The sequence below is a fragment of the Scomber japonicus genome, chromosome 4, assembly GCF_027409825.1.
Source record: "Scomber japonicus isolate fScoJap1 chromosome 4, fScoJap1.pri, whole genome shotgun sequence".
Lineage (NCBI taxonomy): Eukaryota > Metazoa > Chordata > Actinopteri > Scombriformes > Scombridae > Scomber > Scomber japonicus.
The window spans coordinates 25,208,334-25,231,229 of NC_070581.1; the positions used below are offsets into that span (position 1 = coordinate 25,208,334).

The following is a 22,896-nucleotide window of genomic DNA, read 5'->3' on the forward strand; positions in this document are numbered from 1 at the left end:
CATTTCAAGACCACTAGTGTAAATCTAAATATATCCTCAAACATCTCTTCCTATATCACAAGACTGAAGTATGGAGAGGGGCATGATTTTTTTTTTAATGTGACATGCAATGGACGTGTTCAAGGAAAGGACAGTCCACATGCCCACCTCTCCTGTGTGCTGTTATTAATAACTGGCCCACATACCAGCACCCCACTCTGGTTTCTCTCTGGTCAGCTGCCTCCTGCCGAGAGAGAGCCGAGCCTCGTCCAGCCTTCACATTTACACTCACCTATAGTCACTCTAAAAGCAATTTGGGAAAAGGACTCAGAAACAACACACACACACACACAATAACACCGGTTCTGTTTTTTTTAATTTAAATAAAAGCTCTGAAATGCACTGACAGTATTTACAATGATACATTTTTAGCCTGCAACGTAAAACAAAGTGATCGGACTGCAAAACGTATGGCAATATCTTCTATTGTAGCAACTCCTCAGCCCTGTTATATATATATAGTATAAACACCAGGCTGTCAGTATTAGACAAGAGGATCAGTCATACACCTGCAATTAATGTGGAAATGCAGGAAAAGTTGCTTTTATATATATTTATATATACTGTAAAACATTTATTCTGTTTAAACTTAAAATATTTCTCTTCTGTGTGATTCTGATTTGCACTGAATTAGCACCAACAACGATACAGAGTGAAACATGAAGTTGAATCTGTAAGTGGCAATAATGGAGAGGGGAAAAAAAAAAAAACACAACTCAAAAGTGGAGATTCGTGCATGATGCAACATTACCGACAACGTGAACACCATATATCTGACCGCTGAACAGCATCCCAGTAAATGGTGTTAAATTGACTTCTTTTAAAATCGCTTAAAAATATAACACTCTCCTAATAAATTACACTATAAGCTGTTTTTGTTTTTATTTTTAATTACTATGTAACAGTAATTCACAGACCCACGTTGATTTAATACACATTCTTCATGCATTGATGATTAAGTGTCCCTTCACCTCACACTTAACGGATCAAATTAAACCAACACTGAAGCCAAAAAAATCCAGCTTTGAAAAAAAAAAAAAAAAAAAGTGCTCGACCACAGTTCAGTTTTATTTGGAGTATGAGACTTGGGAACACGTGGACACAATACTTTAAATACACTGTGAGTGACTTCTTTCATTGACCTTTTTTGGCAAATTATGAGCCCTTAAGCGTGGAATAACGAGAGAGAAAAAAAATAAAATAAGGGCTGCTTAGATATTTAATATAAATCCCAACAAAAAATGATGTAGTCATGCCCTAATAATGTAACACAGAAACAGTATATAGTAACTATTTGCTTCTGTGTTAAGTTACATCCATGCATGAATATAAATAAAAGCTAAAACTTTCCAAAAAAGAAAAAAAAAAGTAATAAGCATGAAACCCATAGACAATGATAAATGATTGATAATGTTTTATTCTACAGCCCAACAGTAATATTGAACTACTGAATAATGTACATGACAGAAGATTAACGTGCGCTGTTCTTCAGATGGATGAATGGACCATGAAATACAACATGTGATACAGTGCTGCTGCTGCTGCTGCTGCTGATCTCTCCAGTAATGACTAATATGTAATATGCAGGATTTCCAGTTCCAGCTTCTCAAATGTGAATATTTGATGGTTTCTTTTAAGTCTTCTGTGATGGTGAACTGAACATGGTTGAGTTTTTGGGCATTTGAAGATATCACTTTGGTCTTTTGGAAACTGTGATATTACTGTTTTCTCTCATTTTACAAACAAAACTACTCATTTAAAAAGAAAAAAAGTAGATTAACTGATGATGAAACTAATCTGCATTATTTAAAGCAGCGTTAAATGTGATAATCTGAATTACAGAAATGCAATTTTAACAATTTATCTTTAGCTGTGTGTTTGTACAAACAAAGTATGTATCATATATAAAGTAAGTTATTCTATCACACTTTTTTCTTGTTATTAGAGATTTCGCTCTAAACTGTGCTGTGACCTTGGTTTAACAGAGTTAGATTCCCTCGTGTTTGTTAATCTTCTGATTAAGTTGAGTTTCTTACTGCTGGGCTGTAAAATAAAACATTATTAAAAGATTGGCAGGCCAAGTCTCAATGTCCAAAAACACAATCTTCACTGCACAACAAAAGAGCCAAAGTTAAAGCTAAATGTCCCAAAACCTCAATGTCGACTGAGGTCACAGCTGGCTAATGAAAAAAAAACAAAAAACTTTTTTTTCCCCCTTTGCAAAAAAGTTGCACTTCAATGAAATTGTCACAACATACAGTAACAACACTCTCTCAATGTCCCAAACATGGCACATTTAATTTGAACCCGATAACAACATTTAATTTACATAAACCACCGCTGAATAAATTAAAAAGGATCTAAAGTTTTGCTCCGAGCTCACTACCTACATGTCAAACAATATATATTAAAAACCTAAATTTCAAAATAAAAGTAAAGGCAAAAGAGAATAACGCTTGCCTGATACAGTATAATCAGATGATCCAAGTGTGGAAGTGAGGCTGACTTGATAACGTGTCAGCGAGGTCACAGTGAGCTATAAAGACTTCATCCAGAGCAAAAGTCTGGATCAAAGAGCCTCTGTGTCTGCACCTCTTGTGCAAAAAAATAAAAAAAGGGTTTTTTGTTCAGTGTTCTTGTGCTGTTCTTTAAAATAATAGTGGATTCTATCATTGATAACATGATATTGCAATTATTTACTGTTTTCAATTATTATTATTTTTACATAAATACAGCTCATAACTGCCATGGAGCGAGAGCAATGGCGGGGCTCTTTCAGCTAAACGTGGATCCCTTCAGTGGAGGTAGAAAGAAAGACTTAACACAAAAGACGAATGAGGAGGAGACGAATGAGAATTTGTCGAGGCTGGAATTTAAAAAAAAAAAAAAAAAAGATTGATATTCCAACATCACGCTTTACAAGAGTTTCAGGAGCCGCTATGATGTCTGTGCAGCGGTGAAGACTCGAAGGGGGTTTGGCGACTAAGCAGCATCATGCAAGTTCGTGTGAGTGGAGAGAGAGAGAGAGAGAGAGGGGGAATAAAAGGTTGGCATGGCGGTGTGGGTTCTTAAGGCCAAATGATGAGGACATTACAGTGGCTGGGATCACGTCTGATGCACCTCGTGGAACATCAGCTCTCGGGGGATACGAGTCTCTGGGCCGTAGAGCTTACCGGCTCGACGCTCGAACGCAGCAACGTTCGTCTTTACGACCTCGTCGAAGAACATGGTGGCTAACTGGGAGTGCAGCAAAGAGCGGAACTCGAAGGATATCTGGTGAAAACACACAAATACAATCTATTTTTAGCGTACGTGTCATAAAATATGGAAATGGTAGACTTTATGAAACACACAAAGAAGAAAGTGACTACTGGCTACTTACAGAAAAGTCTACTGTGCAGGTGCGAGGATAACCGGGAATGCCAGGACTGAAGCGCCATATCGTCTCCAGGTGATTGAACAGCTTTCCATCAGTGCACACTGCCTAAAAATCACCCAAAAACACAAACACTGTGATTAGAAATGGGAATTTTGGGAGACACTTCAACTAAAACATATAATATTAAAACACAATTCCCATCCACACAGACTGGTAGGCACTTACTTTGACTAGATGGGGTCGGACACAGGTGATCATAGACGTGTATCTCTCCACCACCGGAGGGAATCCCACTTCGAGACGAGCCTTGCTGTGGCCCGCTCTTTTCATGATGGTCTCTGACTTCTTACACCAGGGCACAAAAAGCTTGTAATCATCGACATTGGCCACAACATCGTACATCTCCTGCATAGAATACCTAAAAAAAACCCCAGCAAGTATTAGAAGTTTAACATATAAAATTAAATTAAAAAAAAACAAAAAAAAACACAGAGATACAGTTAATTAGTAGCTTAAACTGGAAACTTACCCAAGTATCCTACGCTCGGAGTACTCCTTCCTTTTGTTGGTAAGGCTGATGAAGTTTCTGCTTTGGGAAACAGCCGCCATTGTGTCCCAATCTTGGAGGCAAAGCAGCCTGGGAGTTCTCGTCATCAAAATGCCACATGATGACAAGTGCCTAAAAAAGTTAAGAGGAAATATCCCATGAGCCTCATTCTGGAAAGAGAAAAACCCAACCCAACCAGGCACAAAAAAAAAAACACAACAAAACAAGCCCACTACATTCCAGTTTCCAGCCACCAAATGTCACTAAGTACACATGTATTATGCTGGGACCGTGACATGTTGTGAGTGTGCTGGTAATTTCTGAGAAGGGCCTTTAGTTATGAATAGAAAAATAAAAGCTATTTAGAGTCACACCCTCACTCACTCTAGTTGCACCACTTAGACAATGTGGTTTCTGGTAGGTGACCTGTAGATACTGAGCTAATGAGTCATGACGCATATGACTAGAAAAATGCATCAATACTGACTCTGGATCAGTGCATCAGTATACTAACTCTGTCAGCTGATGCAAGGTTAAACAAGTACTATTGTATAAGCCCTTAAAATTAGCTGATTGTTGTTAATTTGATCATGTCAGTATTATAGTTGTTTTATCTGATAATCAAACTTCTAAACTATCTTTTTTTTTTAGGCAAACCAATTAAACACCTTGTGATAGTATCTCCAATATCATCGGCTGTTGATAAGATAGTACTGGATATTGATAATGGCTTTAATAACATAAGATATCCCTTTATTAGTCCCACAATGGGGAAATTTGCGTTACAACAGCAGCAAGTGGACAGTAGAATAGAAAAGCAGCAATAAGAATAAGAACAATAATAGTAAAATATATATCATAGAATAATCATTACAACATATTTTATTACAACTACTACTTAACCCTTACATATTGTTTAGGGTCAACTTTGGACCCATTTTTACATTTGAGAGCTATAAGAAAAAAAAACACCTATACACATTTCTTTTAGCCTGACTTTTCCTAATGTGACTCACAGTACAGCGGCACCTGTAAATCTCATTATAGGTCAAATATAATGACAACATAGCTTTCTATTCTATGCAACGGTGCTCAAAACTGCTTATAAAATGCATGTTGTTGTTGTTTTTTGTGTGCAGCTGATACACATTTTTATATACGTAAATGTACAAATTTGATTCAAAAATCAGCATTCAAATGTGTTCAAATGTTTTCCCGGACCATAAATATAGTGATTTTGAATGATTAATCAACCATTTATTAATGACTGACGTGAGATTTATGAATGTGAATTGGTGTAGAGACTAATTATGAGTCAGAATATGAACAGTATGTAAGGGTTTACCACTAAGAAGTCTTTCCTTCTTAGTGGTAATAAAGGGTAAGCTGTGAAATTACAGTAGCGACCAGGGTGTAACAGTCACTTACCCTCCTGCCCTGTCACTCTGTTTACACATGAAAACATGAGTATGACTACCCTGATAACATTATCCAGTGACCTTTTCCTCTTTTACACCGTTTGATCCACAGGAAACAACAGAGTCTGTCAGTCACTATGCATTAAAAGGACTTGCTGTCTGTCATGTATAATAATACTGGGGTGTAATTTACACTGCGGACAGGGGGGACATGCCTGTTTGTGTCCCCTTCATTTATTATTATTTTTTAACTGCATGGTGTCACCTCCACACATGATCACTGTTTTTTCATCTATTCCTGCATGTTCTAAAGTTTCTACATATGAAAATAGACAAAAGATAAAAGTGTAATAACCTTTTGTTTATCATTGATTCCTCAGTTTTAAAAAAGCTGCCTGCTCAGAGAATGGACCGTACACAAGTTGACTGATAGATATGAGTATGTGCTTTTTGTTTTTCCTTCTTCTTTACGGATGGACTTTTGATGGTATTGTAGTTTTGGACTTAAACCTAATTCCAAAGCTGCTTCAAGCACAGTGTCCAGTGAAATGTGCCTTTATTGCATTTTCACAAACAGAATAAAACTTTCACAATTCTGAAACTGTGTTTTAAAGACACTTTGAGCCTCTCTAAAATAATCCGGTCCAGATTTGATCAGTCTTGGTAGGTGCTATACTTTCATTACTTCCTGGATTTTGTCTCACAACATAGTCCCTAAATGTATGTAGTAGTAGTTATTTGGTGGAGGACTCCCTGTTTTGCGTGTCCCCCACTTCTCAAACCACAGTAACACCTTTAAAATAACAGACTCAGTGTCTCCTTGTCCCGGCTCACCTGATGCTTTGTCTCATGCATCCTCTCGGCACCGCTGTCCGAGCCGACCGAGAGGAGCCCACAGCGGCAATCTGCAGATAGTCACTGAATGTCCGCACACCCATGGGTAACCTCCGGGCACCGGCCGTGGCTGCCATCAAACCGGGGCAGATCCTTTGGACTGTCTCTGTGAAGCGGAGTCCTGGTGTTTCCACTCCAGATACAACAACCCGCTCTTTCCTTCTGCTCCTTACCACTTGGAATGGTAACTAGGACTGGTTGCTAGGAATGGCCCGGTTGATTTAACCAGCAGCTTCCGGCCGGTTGTCAACGTTACTAGCCTTAGTTACGACAGCTCACTGCTAGCTAACGATAGCTAGCTGAGGTTAGCAGGGTTTCATAACGAGTCCGATCAAACGCGACGAGCAGCCGCGGTCCTCTGTTTTACCCAGTGATACTCACATCACTCCAACTCTCAAGCCCCCAAATGTACTGCAAAGTTTTATATTATTTGTGCTAGTTTCGGTTTTGGAGTTTTTTTTGTGAAATACCGCCCAGCTGCGGACGACCTTCTGCTGCTAAATAAACGCCGGTGGGACAAACTGTTCTTTCTTCGGGTCTGAGGGTTGAGTTTAAGGTTGTGGGGTGAAATGCTTCCCCCTGCTGTACTGGAGGGTAAATTAACCTAACATTATTATTATATTATTTTATTTTATGTTATTTCATTCTGAACAGTGCTGAAAGAAGTACTCAGATCCTCTACTTACTTTACTTTACTTTACTTTATTTAAAATGTAATAACTAAATAAAGATATGAAAAAAGTCAAATGTCTGGCATGGAGCTTAATTGGTACTGTGACACCATTTAAACCCATGCCATGATTTATTTATAATACATTTCAATTACTTAATTAAAGTAAGTCCAACAAATGTTTTCAGCTGTTAGGGTAAGTGTACCCATTAAGCACCAACATCTAAATTCAGGTGATTTTCAAGTAAATGCAGGGTTAGGAAGGTTACTTTGGAAATGTAATAGGTTACAGATTAGATTATTTTAGATTAGATTGTACTTTATTATTCCCACAATGGGGAAATTCACTTGTTACAGCATCAAATTGAATCAAACATATGTGAAAGTGACCAGAATATAAACCCATTTAAACCCATGTATCCTCCAAATAACTCATGATTTATTTACAAAATATGAAAAATATTAATTAAAAAAATTAGTAATTAGTAAAAGTAGGTATACAGCAATGAGCACAATGAGCACAATGAGGAATGATTGTGGCAAGAAAAACATGATTTAATGTTCACTTGGGCACCTGAGTATTGTTTTAAGACAGACTTGGATAAAGTGTGAACCTGCCCTTTAATATTGTGTATGCACCACAACCCCCCAAAAAGTTACATCATAGAGAAAATTGGTGCCATCATAACAACATATGTTTATTTCCCTCCATCTTTTGCAGCGTAAAGTATGGTGAACTATTGGGGTCACACTGAGAGGAAGAACATTAAGGTCATGATATTTTGAAATGTTGCAATGTTATGGGAAAAAAGTAAGTTAAAATTTAAAAATAAATAAATAAAAATAAGTAAATACAATAAATAAATAAATAGGTACAAAAGTAAATAAGAAATAAATAAGAGAAAAAAAAGTTTTTCAAAAGTTAGAGTAAAAAACTAGGTTAAAATAAATTAAAAAGACTTAAGAAAAGTAAAATTAAATTAAAAGACATAAAGTGTAATAAAAGCTAGTCTAAAACTGTATAGTCATAGCAGAGATTTAACAGAAAAAGGAGCACCATGCTATGCGGCTTCCTGCCACACGGTGTCGCTCTTTCCCCCCCAGCGGGGAGCAGAGCGCCGCCGCCACGCCTGTAGGCGGAGCGGCAGCGTCGTAGCCAGACTCGTCAGACCAGACATCGGATACAGACAACAACAGTGACAGATCAAGACCGCATTTCTGACAGTTTGCAGCCAGCTATGGGTGCAGTCTGAAGAAAAAAAAAGTGGACACAGTAGCGCACCGCAATATACCTCGAAGTTTCATCCTCATGAAGGAGCTCCGTCCTGGCTGAGTTTGGGAGATGGGAGTACTCAACATTGTAGACCAGGTACGCTGAAAGGAAAGCGCTCCGTGTTTGTGGCGCAGTCTAATTGCTGGGAACATTCCTGCTCTTGTGCGCAGCGTACTACGTCTTCACCGCCGAACTGCTTGTTTTCGGTTTTAACCCGATAAACCGTGCATGTTATTTTTTAATTGCATATCAGGCATCATAATGATAGACCTCCCCTACAGCTAGTGATCCTCGGTGCTCATTATTACGGTGCAGGCCCAGTTCTGGGTCACGGCCAGCTAATGTTAGCCACCGCCGCTCAGCTAGCTGACGTAAGACAACGGCCTGTGCTGCAGGCCTCAGCCAGGGCTCCGTGTATTTACTGGAGGGAAAACAAGCACTGCACTCGGTTTATTTACAGTAAACTCATCAGATATAACAATTAGCATGCTTATTTATCGTTTTAACCATTTCACCGTGTAGTTAATCGTCGTAATGAGGGATAATGACGCGCTCAGTGGAGTCAGACGGAGCGGTGATGGTCGCTGCAGGATCAGCTTTAACGTGATTTAATGCAGCGTTAACTGAGCAGGTATTTTGTGTGTTGCAGCCTCCTCTGGTCCAGGCCATCTTCAATCGTAATGCTGAAGAAGTTCAACTATTATTGCACAAAAAGGAGGATGTCAATGCACTGGTATGTATGTATGCATGATGTGCGTTTAGGTTTAAATGCAAAATGGGGGCCAGATCATGGAGGATTTGGGGCCCCAGGTACTTATCAGTTAAACAGGGAAATTTAAAGCACTATATGTTTTAATCCCCACAGGACCAAGAGCGCCGTACGCCACTTCATGCTGCTGCCTGTGTGGGTGATGTCCATATAATGGACCTCCTCATTGAATCAGGTGAGTGAGCTGCATGCATGCCTGACCCCTGGGTGAGAATTTAACCTCTACTGGGTTAAAGAAATGTGATGCATACTTAAATCTTTGTCACTACACCAGCAAATATTCCCCTGCATGACCAGTTCAGCAGCATTGCCCTTTCACCTGCAAGATTAATTTTCAATAATGGTTGATTTTATTTATTTTTTTGTCTTCCAGGTGCCAGTGTAAATGCTAAAGACCATGTATGGTTGACCCCGTTGCACAGGGCGGCTGCCTCTAGGAATGAAGTGAGCAATAAACTCTTCTTCTGTCATTTCTTAGAGTCTAATTATCTCTCTGTCTGATGACTTCACTCTCTAATTCTATTATGTATTCCTCCACAATGATTATAGATCTCATTTAGATTCATGCACCAAAATATTGCACTGACTGCAATGAGAAATGCAGCAAACCGCAGATATGATATATGCTTTAAGCACTTGCTATTGCTTCCCTCTCCCCAGAGGGCAGTGGGTCTGCTGCTGAGGCGCGGAGCAGAGGCAAATGCACGAGACAAGTTCTGGCAGACACCACTGCATGTGGCTGCTGCCAACCGTGCCACACGCTGCGCAGAGGCCCTGCTAACCCAGCTGAGCAACCTGAACATGGCAGATCGCACCGGCAGAACTGCGCTGCACCACGCAGCTCAGAGCGGGTTCCAGGAGGTGAGACGAGGCACAATCGCTCATCTATTCTTTTTATCGCTTCCCGTTTTTCTTTTTTAGATTCCTGAAATGATGACTTCTATTTCATGTGTCTCATAGATGGTGAAGCTGCTGCTGAACAAAGGGGCCAACCTGAGTGCCATCGATAAGAGGGAGAGACAGCCTATCCATTGTGCTGCTTACTTGGGTAAGCGAGTTTCATTCTCTTGCCAGTGCTGCACAACACAAATTCCCATTGTCAGATAGCAGTAAAAGCTCCTATTGTTCACAGCAAGTTTTACTTAAACAAAAAGCAATAACATGGAGAAGTCCTTGTGTCACAGTCTGTGGGCGAAAGGACACCACAATAACCAAATAGAACTGAGGGTTGTGTTTCATTTATTTAAACCTCTCTGCTTGTGGATGTTATTGGATTGAATCTGTGGAAATAAATAGAATTTGTTCTAGAAATAACGCTGACATGTTTTCTCCTGTTTATTTTTTTTGTGTTGCGTCCTGTAGGGTATGTGGAGGTTGTGAAGTTGCTGGTGTCTCGCAGTGCAGACAAATGCTGCAAGGATAAGCAGGGCTACACACCTCTCCACGCTGCTGCTGCAAGTGGTCACATCGAAATTGTAAAGTACCTCCTGAGGATGGGGACTGAGGTGAGTTCATTAACAGAACATTTTAAAAGTAACCCACCCCCCCTCTCCTTGTCTGTTGTCATTAAATGTCATAGGGACTAACAATTAGTCTTTGATTGTGGGCAGCAGCTGACCTCTGATCAAAGGACTCTTATTTTAAGATCTCTGAGAATCCTTCCTTTCAGGCTCAGGGCACAGTCTGACTCTTACGTCACGTTTGTCTTTTGCCGTGTCAGATTGATGAGCCCAATGGCTTTGGAAACACTGCGCTCCATGTGGCTTGCTACATGGGACAGGAGGCTGTTGCTACCGAGCTGGTGAACCACGGAGCTAATGTTAACCAGCCCAACAAGTGCGGCTACACCCCTCTGCACTTGGCCGCCGTCTCCACCAACGGTGCCCTCTGTCTGGAGTTGCTGGTCAACAATGGGGCAGATGTCAACCAGCAGGTATGTAATTACCTGAAGCATTTTATTATAGTTTTACTTCCTTTCTCTGTTCCTGCTATTAATAATCAGGAAATCTGGTGATTGTTAAAGGTAGAGTACATTATTCTGGAGAAAGATTGTTGATATTTGAACTAAACATATTGTTGTTGTAGCAGTATTTTTATGATCTCTGACCTACACTTAAAATGAATTATTCTGATGATTCATTCACCTTTATCTAGAGCAAAGAAGGGAAGAGCCCCCTGCACATGGCAGCCATTCACGGACGCTTCACACGCTCTCAGATCCTCATCCAAAACGGTAACCATGACTGTGCTGTCTCACTTATTGCTAACAATTTGATGGTGCAGGATTTTCTCTTCTCGTAAAGGCTCTTTGATTCATTCTCTCTTCTTCACTTTCCATCAGGTGGGGAGATTGATTGTGTGGATAAGTATGGCAATACTCCTCTCCACGTTGCTGCTAAGTACGGCCATGAACTTCTGATCAGCACTCTGATGACCAACGGAGCAGACACAGCCAGGTATTGAAAAAGCCTCCAAGTGGTTTTGGTTTTGCTTAATGCTGTGATACTGTCGGGTTTAAGTGGGGTTAACATTCGTGATATCGACCATTTGGCTTCTAACGCCCTTATTTTGGTTTTCCAGACGTGGGATCCACGGAATGTTCCCCTTGCACTTAGCTGTGCTGTACGGGTTTTCAGACTGTTGTCGCAAGTTACTCTCCTCAGGTTTGTCTCTGATTAACTATGTCCTCCCATATTTGTATTTACACTTGGGCAAAGCTGTTACCCTCACCCCCTTTTTTTTCATTACCCTACAGGTCAGCTGTATAGTATAGTTTCATCCATGAGTAAGGAGCACGTACTATCTGCTGGGTTTGACATAAACACCCCTGACAACTTTGGGAGGACCTGTCTACACGCTGCTGCCTCTGGAGGGTAGGATGCAGAATCTGCTTTGCATTTGCTTAAAATATTCTTCTGTCACATGGCATCTGTTGCTCCAACTTAATTTCCTCTCCCTGGTCATCTTTTTTTTTCCCACAGAAATGTTGAATGTCTGAACTTGCTCTTAAGTAGCGGTACCGACTTGAATAAGAGGGACATAATGGGAAGGTGAGTGTCACCTTTTGTTTAGTTTTTTACTGATGCTGTAACAACATGTCTGTGCAGCTGAACTAAAGGTTAACTGTATTCTCTCCCTCCTCGCCTTAGGACTCCGTTGCACTATGCGGCTGCTAATGGGAGGTACCAGTGCACTGTGACCCTGGTGAGCGCTGGCGCTGAGGTCAACGAGCCTGACCAGACAGGCTGTACTCCCCTGCACTACTCTGCCGCCTCCCAAGCCTTCAGCAGGTTGGGACAAAACCTCTCTCCTTATGTGTTCTCTCCCAGAAACGGGAGAAGGAACACAAGCCACAAAATGTTCGAAGTCCGAGACTGTTCCAAGTCTGGCAGAAAGTCAACCATTGTTACAGAACACAGATTGACTTGTAAAACTGTCAGTTTGGTTGGTGGATTTTGAAATTTGTGTTTCTTTTACCCTCCTGCGGTGTATTTCTCAATTCTTTAGTCTGTTTAGTTCACAGAATGTTAAAATAAAGTTTCATGAATGCATAAATGCTCTAAATATTTGGCTCCATAGTGAAATCACACACCCAGTAATTTCTCTCCTTTTTTTAGAGTTGATCGTCATTTTTCTGGGAACCATCAGAATGATGAGGATGAGGCCAAGGAATCATACTTGTGAGTTTTTCCATGGCTGTAATGTGATTAAGGCTTATGATTCAATGAACTGAAACAATGTTTGCTTGCGGGAAAAACAAATTAATTGCCACTTTCCTCCCCCTTTCTCTTCATCCATATGTTGTCTTCTAACAACAGCTGCTTGGAGCATCTTTTGGACAATGGTGCTGATCCATCGATGGTCAACTCAAAGGGTTACAGTGCTGTTCACTATGCAGCTTACCATGGCAACAAACAAAACCTGGAGCTGGTACGTTACTCTCTTAAATCACGAACATCACGTGTCACAAATGTCACACTTCATACATCTTGTAAAGGAAGTGTTAATTGATATTAATATGTGTAGTTTTGTTTCAGTAACACTAAATCCATCATTGTGGTTCATGTTTTTCAGCTCCTGGAGATGTCCTTTAATGCACTAGGAGACATAGAGAGCAGTATACCAGTCAGTCCTCTGCATCTTGCTGTAAATGTTTCACATTTTTAACAACTATCTGCTTTGTCAGTGATTCTAATCAGCCTCTTAATCTTGACCGAATGCAAAGTTGTGACTCTCTTCCTCTGCTCCCTCAGGCTGATAAGGGTCACTGGCAGGCTCTGCGTGTGCTGACAGAAACTGCAGCCTATGTGGACATGCAGGACGCCGCAGGCCGTTCTGTGCTCTACTTGGCCGCCCAGAAAGGCTACGCCCGCTGTGTGGAGGTGCTGTTGGCTCAGGGGGCTTCCTGTCTCCTCAATGACAACCGTCTCATGTGGACTCCAATTCATGTTGCAGGTATGCTGCTAACCCCCGCTGGAAGATTTCATACCACCCAGATAGAGTAAATAACATGATATAGATAAATGCATATTTTAAAAGGAATCCTTGTTTCATAACAGCTGCCAATGGTCACTCTGACTGCCTGCGCATGATGATTGACTACGGGGAGGAGGGGGATCTCACCAACGTCGCAGACAAATTTGGCCAGTGAGTGGTTCTCTTTGTGTTACTACTACAAGTTGTTTATTCTGCAGAGAATGGCTTCACTTTGTATATTCAGCTGTTTTGATCAATGAGCCCACAGTGGAGGGGATAGAACACTTCTTTATTGTCACTTCTGTGCCCCTCAGGACCCCTCTGATGTTAGCTGTTCTGGGAGGTCACACTGACTGTGTTCACTACCTGTTGGAGAAGGGTGCCTTGCCAGATGCCAAGGACAAGAGGAGCAGCACATCTTTGCACAGAGGGGTAGGTCCAACACACCACTGCACTGTACTGTGGCTGCAGCTTTAATACAAGAGTAATTAGCAGCAGGACAAAATCCATTCAAGAATAATTGGTGGGTAAAGTGCAAGTGTTAGATTATTCAGTAGAAGTCACACAAGCACTTAGCGCTGGGCAGTATATTGATATTATATCATAATATGAGACCACATATCATCTTAGATTTTGGATATGACAAGCCAATAAAATGGTGCTTTTATTATATGCACATGAGCGGTATTTTAACCTTTGTTCTCGCTCATAGGTACCTGTTTTAAAAACCTCAATTGTAAAGCTGCGTTATTAAAGGAGTAAAAAATGAAGAGGCGAATGAAATGAAGATTAAAATTCCCCTTTTTTTCCTTTTTTTTAATTAAAACATTTAATTTTAGGCATAAAAATGATATCGGCACATCATTGGTGTCAGGAGATTAAGTCTTTAAAATTAAATCTCAGTCATATCAGAATGAACATTTCTGTCAATATGACATGCCAATAAAATGGTACTTTAATTATACGAATGTGATGCAAACCATTGACTAAATGCCCAATGAACTGTCAAACTGCTTGTCCAGTAAACACGCTTCTTGCTGGTAGATGTTATCACCAAGTCTGCTATTTAAAAAGCAGCGAAATGGAGGCACCCGGAGGATTTCTACTCCTGTGTTATTTATATGCGTAACCAAGCAGTTCCTTTCTGATTAGCTGGCTAGCTTTGTGCTGCTGGACTCATGTATGAGGATGTGGCTGCCAGGCGAAGAGGAAAAAGGGGTTTAATGCATGAAGTTAAACTGCAAGATTAATCTATATGGCTTATATTTCTCCCTGCTTTTTCCTGCATAATGTCCTGAGAAAGATTCGGCGCTAAATCCATTCTCAGTGTTATTGTTGTAGTGATGGCTTTGAATGCGGCAGCTTGCAAGGAAATATTAACTGTCAGCTTTATTTAAATCTCCATAACACCGCAGATCAAACAGTGTAGATTAACTGAATTTATTTTGTTGTCAGTAGTTAACATGAGCAGCTTTAGTTCTCCTCCATGATAGAAACAGGCAGCAGCAGCAGCAGCACTGACTGGTGCAGCGTGGAGGAGCTGCAGGACTGACTGTCTCTGGATCTTATCCAGCTTTAATGTTGAGGTGGAAGAAGTGTTCAGATCATCGACTGAAGTAAAAGTACCAATACTGCAGTGTGAAAATACTCCATTACAAGTAACAGTCCTGCATTCAAGCAAAAGAGCATAAAAGTATTGTCAGCTTGATGTAGTTGAAGTATGAAAGTAACTGTTGTGGTTTGGTCACTTTGACTAATATAGCTGTATGCAAAAGTTGTGGCACTTGACAAATAATGTTGTAAACAGCCTCTGCAGCACATGCAGGGCCTGAGTTTCAGTGTAGAATGCGGGCATTGTGCATAGTTGCATGCAAAGCTATCACTTATAATTCCTGCTCACATTTACAGTGATTTATATTAATGTTCAGTCAGTGTGTGCACCGGTGCTGAATGCCTGCTAAAACTTAAATCTACATCATTCAAAGTGCACAAAAAAACCCAGCAGGACCCAAAAGGACTCAAACAGTGTTAGGGTTAGGATGCTCCGGATGCTCAGACAGGTAACAATAATAAAGTGAAGAAGCAGTGTGTTGTATGAGAAACCCCAATTTACTTGTGGATTATTAAGGCCTGTCCACACCAAGAACTTCAACTATAACTATAAATACATAGTTTTAAAAGTCGTTCTAATTCATGTGGATGGCAGCGTCCACACCACAACTATAACCCTGACACGGAACATAAAACGCCACATTTTCAGCAAACATTAATGGAGTTACTTTTTATGTCATAGATTTAACAAAATCAGCTGTGGGATCAGCACATGTTTGGGCAGCCTACGTAGTCAATACTTATCAACACCTTCTGTATCACAGCTTGCAAACACTTTATGCAGACGGATAAAAGTCTGTTTCAATTTTCATATTCTGGCTTTTCAGATTTTCAGTTATGTTAAAAACAGATGATGGTGAGGGTTATTCCTAAACCTTCAGCTTGTGTCTCTTTGGATGTTGAGGTATGTTTAAGACCATCATCCTGAGGTAGAAGCTGTCCTCTTTTCAGCTTCAGCTTTTTTTACAGATGCTCTGATGTTTGCATCCAGAATTATTTTCTGTTATTTAGTTGAATCCATTCGTCCCTCCACCCCTGCAACGCTTCCTGTGCCACTGGCTGCAACACAACCGAAAAGCACGATAGATCCACCCCCATGTTTAACAATTTGAAGGTGTTCTTTTCATGAAATGCTGCTCCTTTTTTAAACAAACATACCTTTGCTGATTGATTGTGATTGAGGCCAAAGAGCTTTATTTTAACTTCATTGGTCCACAGCACTTGTTTCCAAAACACATGAGGCTTCTGAAGATGTTGGTATATGTATAAAGCTGTTACCAGTGATGCACGATGTTCAGACATGCACCGATTACATGACTTGCCCACCACCCCCACTTTTTTTTGACAGGATCTCATCGGCCTGGCAGCTCGCCAGGCTTGTATAATTATAGGGGAAACACTGTACGTAGCCCACACACCCCAGCTTATGTACACTAGTGGGATTGAAGAGTTTTTGGGAGAATTTTAGATTTCTAAAAACATCAGGTGCCTTTATATATTAGGGGAGAGTGTGTTTGTAATGCCTCAAAGGAAATATGTATATATTTTATGCACACATAAATCATTTTCTGCATGTCTTTAAAAATGAAAACAAATTTACAACCACCACAGCAGCAACACTCAGGAGACTTAGAAGCCGGACATTTCTCCATTCACTATTTAGGAGCAGCTGAGACTGTCTCTACAATAAGGAATAGCTGGTACCCCAGCAATCGGTCCAAAGAAGTTGGAAAATATTAGATCAATCCAATCCAATATTACTATCTCTAATAGTGCCATCTGCTCAGGAGTCTTAATGTTCAAATCAACAGAGCCCAGGTGTACTTGGTGGCCAGTTTGATCGTGATCTTAGATTTTAAGAAATCTCAATTAAGATTCAGCATCTATTAAATAGCATTCTTTCTTTCTTTTTTACTTTTTATTAAGAGACATAATTCAAGCTTTAAATACAGAAACTAAAAAGAGCAAAACAAAAAACAAATACCGAACACAGGGAAAAAAAACAAATATGAGGTCCAGGGATGATTCATAAGTGAATAACATTCTTGATCTAGGAATAGACTCAGTCCTTTTCCAGGAAAGTATTGCAGATCTAATTAATACTGCTGTAATCCAGGAGCAAAATACATAACTGTCTATAGTAAAGAATTTGTGATCATATTTTGTTGTTTAAATTAGTGTAGATTGAAATGATCTCATCGCTCCTTGGTGTTTTTTTTTTGTTTTTTTTAGGCGGTGTTGGGCCATGACGACTGTGTGACAGCCCTGCTGGAGCACAAAGCTTCTACACTGTGTCGGGACATCCAGGGTAGGACACCGCTGCACTACGCAGCATCCAGAGGCCACACGGAGATCCTGGCCAGTCTGGTGCAGGCCGCCATGGCAACAGACCCACAAGATAAATTGCTGGACAACAAACAATACACCCCATTACACTGGGCTGCTTACAAAGGTTTGCTCAGTTTGATTGAGTGGAAATTGCCTGATCCCCGAGCATAAATGTTGTAATTAATCACTGTAACATCTGTTGTTTATGATGCTGAGTGTGTTTGTTCTCAGGGCATGAAGACTGTTTGGAGGTTTTACTTGAATTTAAAACATTTATCCATGAAGAGGGAAACCCTTTCACCCCCCTGCACTGTGCTCTGTGAGTATTAACTTCTCGTCTTGTGTGTCAGTGTGTCACAACTACTTACCTTTTTCCTCAAAGAAAAAAAACAACCTTCTGTAGGTTTAGATAAAGCCATCATTTCATTAACAAGCTCGGCTGTTTTTGCTCGTAGGATGAATGGCCACAGCGGTGCTGCAGAGAGGCTGCTTGAATCTGCTGGGGTCCACATGATTAACACCAGAGATGCCAAAGGAAGGTGAGACTGCAGAACACTTTTTTTAATGTCAGATTTATTACCTGCATCTGTTCGTCCTCCTGTTTTCTGTTTTGTCAGCTGTTCTCATCGAAAGCTCCCACAGACCTTTTCTATTTATAGCTGTAACACCGATCAAACAATAATTGGTTGGTCTGTCTCGGTCTGTGCCTGTAGGACCCCACTGCATGCTGCTGCATTTGCTGAGGATGTTGCAGGACTTCAGCTGGTGCTTCGCCACGGGACAGAGATCAATGCAGTGGACAAAAGTGGACGCTCTGCTCTGATGGTAGCTGCTGATAAGGGACACAGTGGCACAGTGGGTAAGTCTGCTTTTGGGTGATCGATCAATGTTGAATCAAATACATTGATTGAATGTTCTGTCTGGTTTTGTATATATATCATTTCAATGTGTTATTTCTCAGAGATTCTTCAGAGCAACGTGTTTTTCTTCAGAATACAGAGCTGCATGTCTCACACTAGTCTTGAATAGGTCTGTTTTGCATCTCACCTGACTGTAATGGCCAAATAGCAACATGTTTAGTCTCAGGAAATAAATGTGTTTTTGTGTGTTTTTGTGTTGTTCAGCCATCCTTCTTCACCGGGCCAAGGCTGACCTGACACTGCTGGATGAGAACAGGAACACTGCCCTGCACCTGGCCTGCAGAAAGGTACACATCATAATCATTCACAGTATCATAAAGCACCTCTGCACCTAAGCAAATAGTTTCTCTGTAATAATTTATTATATATTAAACAAAAAAAAAAACAATTGTATTTCTTTACTGACTTTGTGTTTCATCCCTCAGGCTCATGAGATGTGTGCCCTGCTGATTCTGGGAGAGATTCACAGTCCCACTCTTATAAATGCCACCAACAGTGCTCTGCAAATGTGAGAATCCAGTACATTTCTAAGCAAAAAAACAAATAAGAGGACAAAGAGCATATTGTTTTATCTGGGGTTGTTTTTAGAGGATTGCAAGGCTAAATTTTTGAGGCCAACAGTCTCAGAAATACTGTAATGGAAGTTCTAGTGTCTTTTTGGGGGGTAATGTTAGTAATAATGTATGTTTTAAATCTTCTTTTTTAATCATGCAGTATTTGACTTTATTGGAGACATGTTTATTTACACACACACAACACTTAAAGCCTTTTTGACATGTCACAGTATGAAAAGCACAGGTTACATAAAAAAATAAATGATGGCTGAACCTGAACAAAGCCACCGTTAATGTGATTATTAACCCTCCTGTTGTCCTCCCGGGTCAAATTGACCCCATCTCTGTTCCTTCTTTCCTTCCAACCTCCCTCTTTCTTTTTTCTTCGTTCTTCCCCTGCTTCCCTCTTTCTTTGCCCCCTCCTCCTTCCATACTTATTTCCTCACTTCCTTCCTTCCTTCCTTCTCTCCCTCCCTCCTTCATCATTCCTTCCCTCCTTTCTTCCTTCCTTGACCTGAGGACAACAGGAGGGTTAAGATCTGTGCTTTTCTTACTATAACCAATCAATTTAATTTATTTATATCTGTTCACTACTTATCAGCTGGATCTTAGGTTTAGGTTATTCTCCACATGTTCTAATGTTAGAGTAGCAGATTAGTTGGTGAATACTTTGCCAGCTGTGTCTCATACTGTCCCTCGTTCTCCTCCAGGCCGCTCCATCTTGCAGCACGTAATGGCCTGGCTACGGTGGTGCAGGCACTGCTGAGTAGAGGAGCCACTGTGCTGGCTGTGGATGAGGAAGGTGAGTTAACTATATGAGCTCTGTTTATGTGGATTTTTTTCTGCTAACCATTCCTCACCACACTTCATAATGTAGTTTTAGATGTTGAATATATTTTGCTACCTTCTACATAGCCATTTGCTGTGAAAATGAACTTGTGAAGACCTGAAACTCATGGGGATAAATGATCAATTACAAATAAAAGCCATGTGAGCTTTCAAGTTAATGTGTGGGAGTAAATTTGAAAGCAAAATGTTAAGTCATCTGTGTTCTTGTGCTTGTTGGCTTCTTTGAAGACGAATGCCAGACAACATTTGTATCAAAGAAACAACCATATTTTTATTGCTGTCTAATCTTTGAGTTAGATTTTCTGATATCAGAGTTTAAGAATGGGGTGTCTATATTTATGGTAAATGTGTTTAAACAAGCAAAAACCTTTTTAAGAATGATTATTTAAAAGTTATAATTCACGTGATTTTGAAGCTTTATCTTTTGTGCTAATGTGAACTCTCCCGTCCACCAGGCCACACTCCAGCTCTGGCCTGTGCTCCCAACAAGGACGTGGCTGACTGCCTGGCTCTGATCCTCTCTACCATGAAGCCTTTCCCCCAGCGGGACCCTTCCTCCTGCTCCTGCTCCTCTCCCACCGTCTCCCCCTCCCCGGGTCTCAACTTGCTGAAGCACTGCGGCATCACCGCCGCCTGCGCCCCCTTGCCCAGCAACGGCCTCCACAACGGCTACGTCAAAGACCGTCACGGTGCACCGGTTGGCCTGGACGGGTGTCTGTCTGAGTGAGGTCTTTTGTGGCCCCCCCCGCTCAGTCAGCTGCTATCACCATCATCACCACCAGGGGGCGACTCCCTTTAACATGGCCCAGAGGACCAGGAGAGCACCCGCCCACATGTCTGTTCTCTGTGTATGTATGTGTTTGTGCGTCTGTGTGTGCGTGAGTGTTTGGTCTTCTCTTGAGGTGCAGTCAAACCTAATATGCAATTAGATCCCATTCCTCCATCTCCTAGTAGTGCTTAATACATAGAGGCTGACTGCTCTACAAGGTCACTCAGATGAAGTGTGGCATCCGAAAACAAACACTAGCAATCTGGCCATCTCTAAAAATCATTTAACCCTTTAAAACCATGTTGAACATAATTATATAACCGACATCTAAGAGCATGGAAATCTCTGTATCCTCGACTTGTCTTTTCTCTTCATATCATTCAATATAAACGTCATATCATGTTTAATCAGTTGTGGTGACCTTGTAGAGGAACAGCCTTCCCAAAAGAATGATCAAAGAGTTTCTTTGTTTGTTGAGATTTTTTTTTTCTCTTTTTTTTTTTTTTTTTTCCTTTTTTGTTTTTGTTTTTTAAATGTCCGTTAGCCTAGATTTTTATGAAGGAACCACACAAGGGAAAGAAAAAAAAAATCTAAATTTTTTTGCTTAAGAGTGCAATGCTTGTGTACTACAGTACAATCCGAAAATTTGGAAAAGGGTCACAAAGATGTTAATTCCATAGTGTACTTTAAATGTACGGCCTAGAATCGTTTGGCATTTTAAGATAATTTGGATAATGCTGCTGAATACATTAGCGTGTCTCCTTCCAAAGGAGGGCCATGCGCTGGTCAGCGTTGTAACATCAATTTGTTCTTAATGCTGACTTAATTGTTTTAAAGATGCTAAATAAGTGTTTGTTAAGCTAGAATGTTTCTAAGCATATAAGTTATGACCAAAGTTGATCAACACTACTATGGCTATAAATTATTTATTTGAGATGAACTGTACTGTATAGAGAAAGACAATAGATCTTGATATACCTCGTCAACTCGTTTAGCAGCTGCTTCATCTTCACCCAGGGTCCGTAGGCCTAATGTTCTCTTTTTGTAGGACTAGAGAACTACTGTAGGATAGTGACTGACTGAGGCCTTGTTTATTTCTAGATGAAGGCTTTACTAGTAATATCTGCCAACAACACCTCATCAAAGCATCATATATCTGAGCACATAAATGAACAAGCCATTTCAATTTATTTCCCATCTCTTTAACAGTGGTTTTTCTTTAGCTTTCTTTCCTTTTTTGGAGAAGATTTCAGAATTAGAGTGGCCTAATTATCAAAAAAAAAAAAAAAAGGGAGCAATCCAATTTTTTTTTTTTTTTTGTTCTTTTAGGCACGATTATGTTCTTTTTGTGTTTCTAAATTCTGAAGTTGAACTGGCCATCAGCGTCGCGGTTTTAACAAGCTCTCACTAAAGGAGTATTACTCGTAGCTGGTGAAGTAGTCTTAAAACATCTAATAGCTATATATAAATATATATATATACAAATATATATATTTCAACTTCTCGGTGGTCATCAATTTGAACAGCTAAAGAGTATTGTCTGCTATTTTTATTGGGCAGTTTTCAAGCAATATTTTCTTTTTTTGGCCTTTTTTTTGTTTAACGTTATTGAATAGACAATCACTGTCACAAGGGCTTTTGTTTCCCTGGAATGTGTTTAATTTGTTTTTTTTGTTTTATTTTAATTTTTTTTTTTTCTTCCTTCTTTTTAATATTTCATGAAAAAAAAATTTACCTAAAGACTAAACGAATGGCTCTGTGTGTGCCGGGCATTTTACTGTCAGTGTCAACACAAATGCACTGGATTGCCTTTATGGCATCTCATGAAATGCCTTTTGACCCATGCCTTCCGTAACACATCATTTCAGTTGGATAGCGTAATGGCAGAGTATGAGGAGCCCTGAGACTGATTTATGTTTCCACCTATATTTGAAAGCAACAGCATTGAACCACAGTTGCACCATTAGTATCTAGTGGGGAGAAAAAAAAGAAACAAAAAAAAAAAAGCATTGCCCAGCATATAATAACCTTTTTATATGTGTTGGCACTATCAATGACCAGGGACTTGATTTCCCTTACAGAAGTATAAATAGGGCTAAGAGGAAAGGGAGAGGGATCTTTGCTTAGGCCAATACCTGTTGTTGTTTAGATTTCAGGAATAGCAGAAATCCAAATATGTGCTTTTTTGGTGTTCATTTTGTTGTCTCCTCATCCCATTTCTGGTACTAAGCATACTAAAGATGATTGTATCGGACCACTAGAGCTGTTTGTGACTTTTCGATGTTATATCTATGCTATTTTGTCGTGTTTTTTTTTTTTTTTTTTTTTTTTTTTTTGACCATCCGCCGATGGTTAAATTACACTGAGTCAGATTGTTTTCATTGGCGTGATAAACTTCAT

General features: G+C 40.2%; 2 protein-coding genes across 2 annotated transcripts; one reads left to right on the forward strand and one right to left on the reverse strand.

Moving 5' to 3' along the window:
• Positions 1-628: 628 nt before the first annotated feature.
• On the reverse strand, positions 629-6,354 carry coq10a (coenzyme Q10A). Its single transcript, XM_053317431.1, has 5 exons — positions 6,218-6,354; positions 3,948-4,097; positions 3,644-3,836; positions 3,422-3,523; positions 629-3,312 (listed from the first exon to the last, which is right to left on the reverse strand). The coding sequence occupies exons 1-5, from the start codon at positions 6,352-6,354 to the stop codon at positions 3,145-3,147; spliced, it is 750 nt and encodes a 249-aa protein (XP_053173406.1). The 3' UTR covers positions 629-3,144.
• A 1,777-nt stretch (positions 6,355-8,131) lies between these two features.
• ankrd52a (ankyrin repeat domain 52a) lies at positions 8,132-21,147 on the forward strand. The gene is made up of 28 exons (XM_053317432.1): positions 8,132-8,316; positions 8,870-8,953; positions 9,086-9,164; positions 9,363-9,433; positions 9,650-9,850; positions 9,950-10,037; positions 10,352-10,494; positions 10,710-10,922; positions 11,144-11,222; positions 11,331-11,445; positions 11,570-11,652; positions 11,745-11,862; positions 11,971-12,039; positions 12,139-12,279; positions 12,607-12,669; positions 12,808-12,919; positions 13,064-13,135; positions 13,243-13,444; positions 13,549-13,636; positions 13,780-13,897; positions 17,309-17,528; positions 17,636-17,723; positions 17,860-17,943; positions 18,118-18,263; positions 18,529-18,611; positions 18,750-18,832; positions 19,589-19,680; positions 20,183-21,147. The coding sequence occupies exons 1-28, from the start codon at positions 8,290-8,292 to the stop codon at positions 20,452-20,454; spliced, it is 3,234 nt and encodes a 1,077-aa protein (XP_053173407.1). The 5' UTR covers positions 8,132-8,289; the 3' UTR covers positions 20,455-21,147.
• The last annotated feature ends 1,749 nt before the right edge of the window (positions 21,148-22,896 follow it).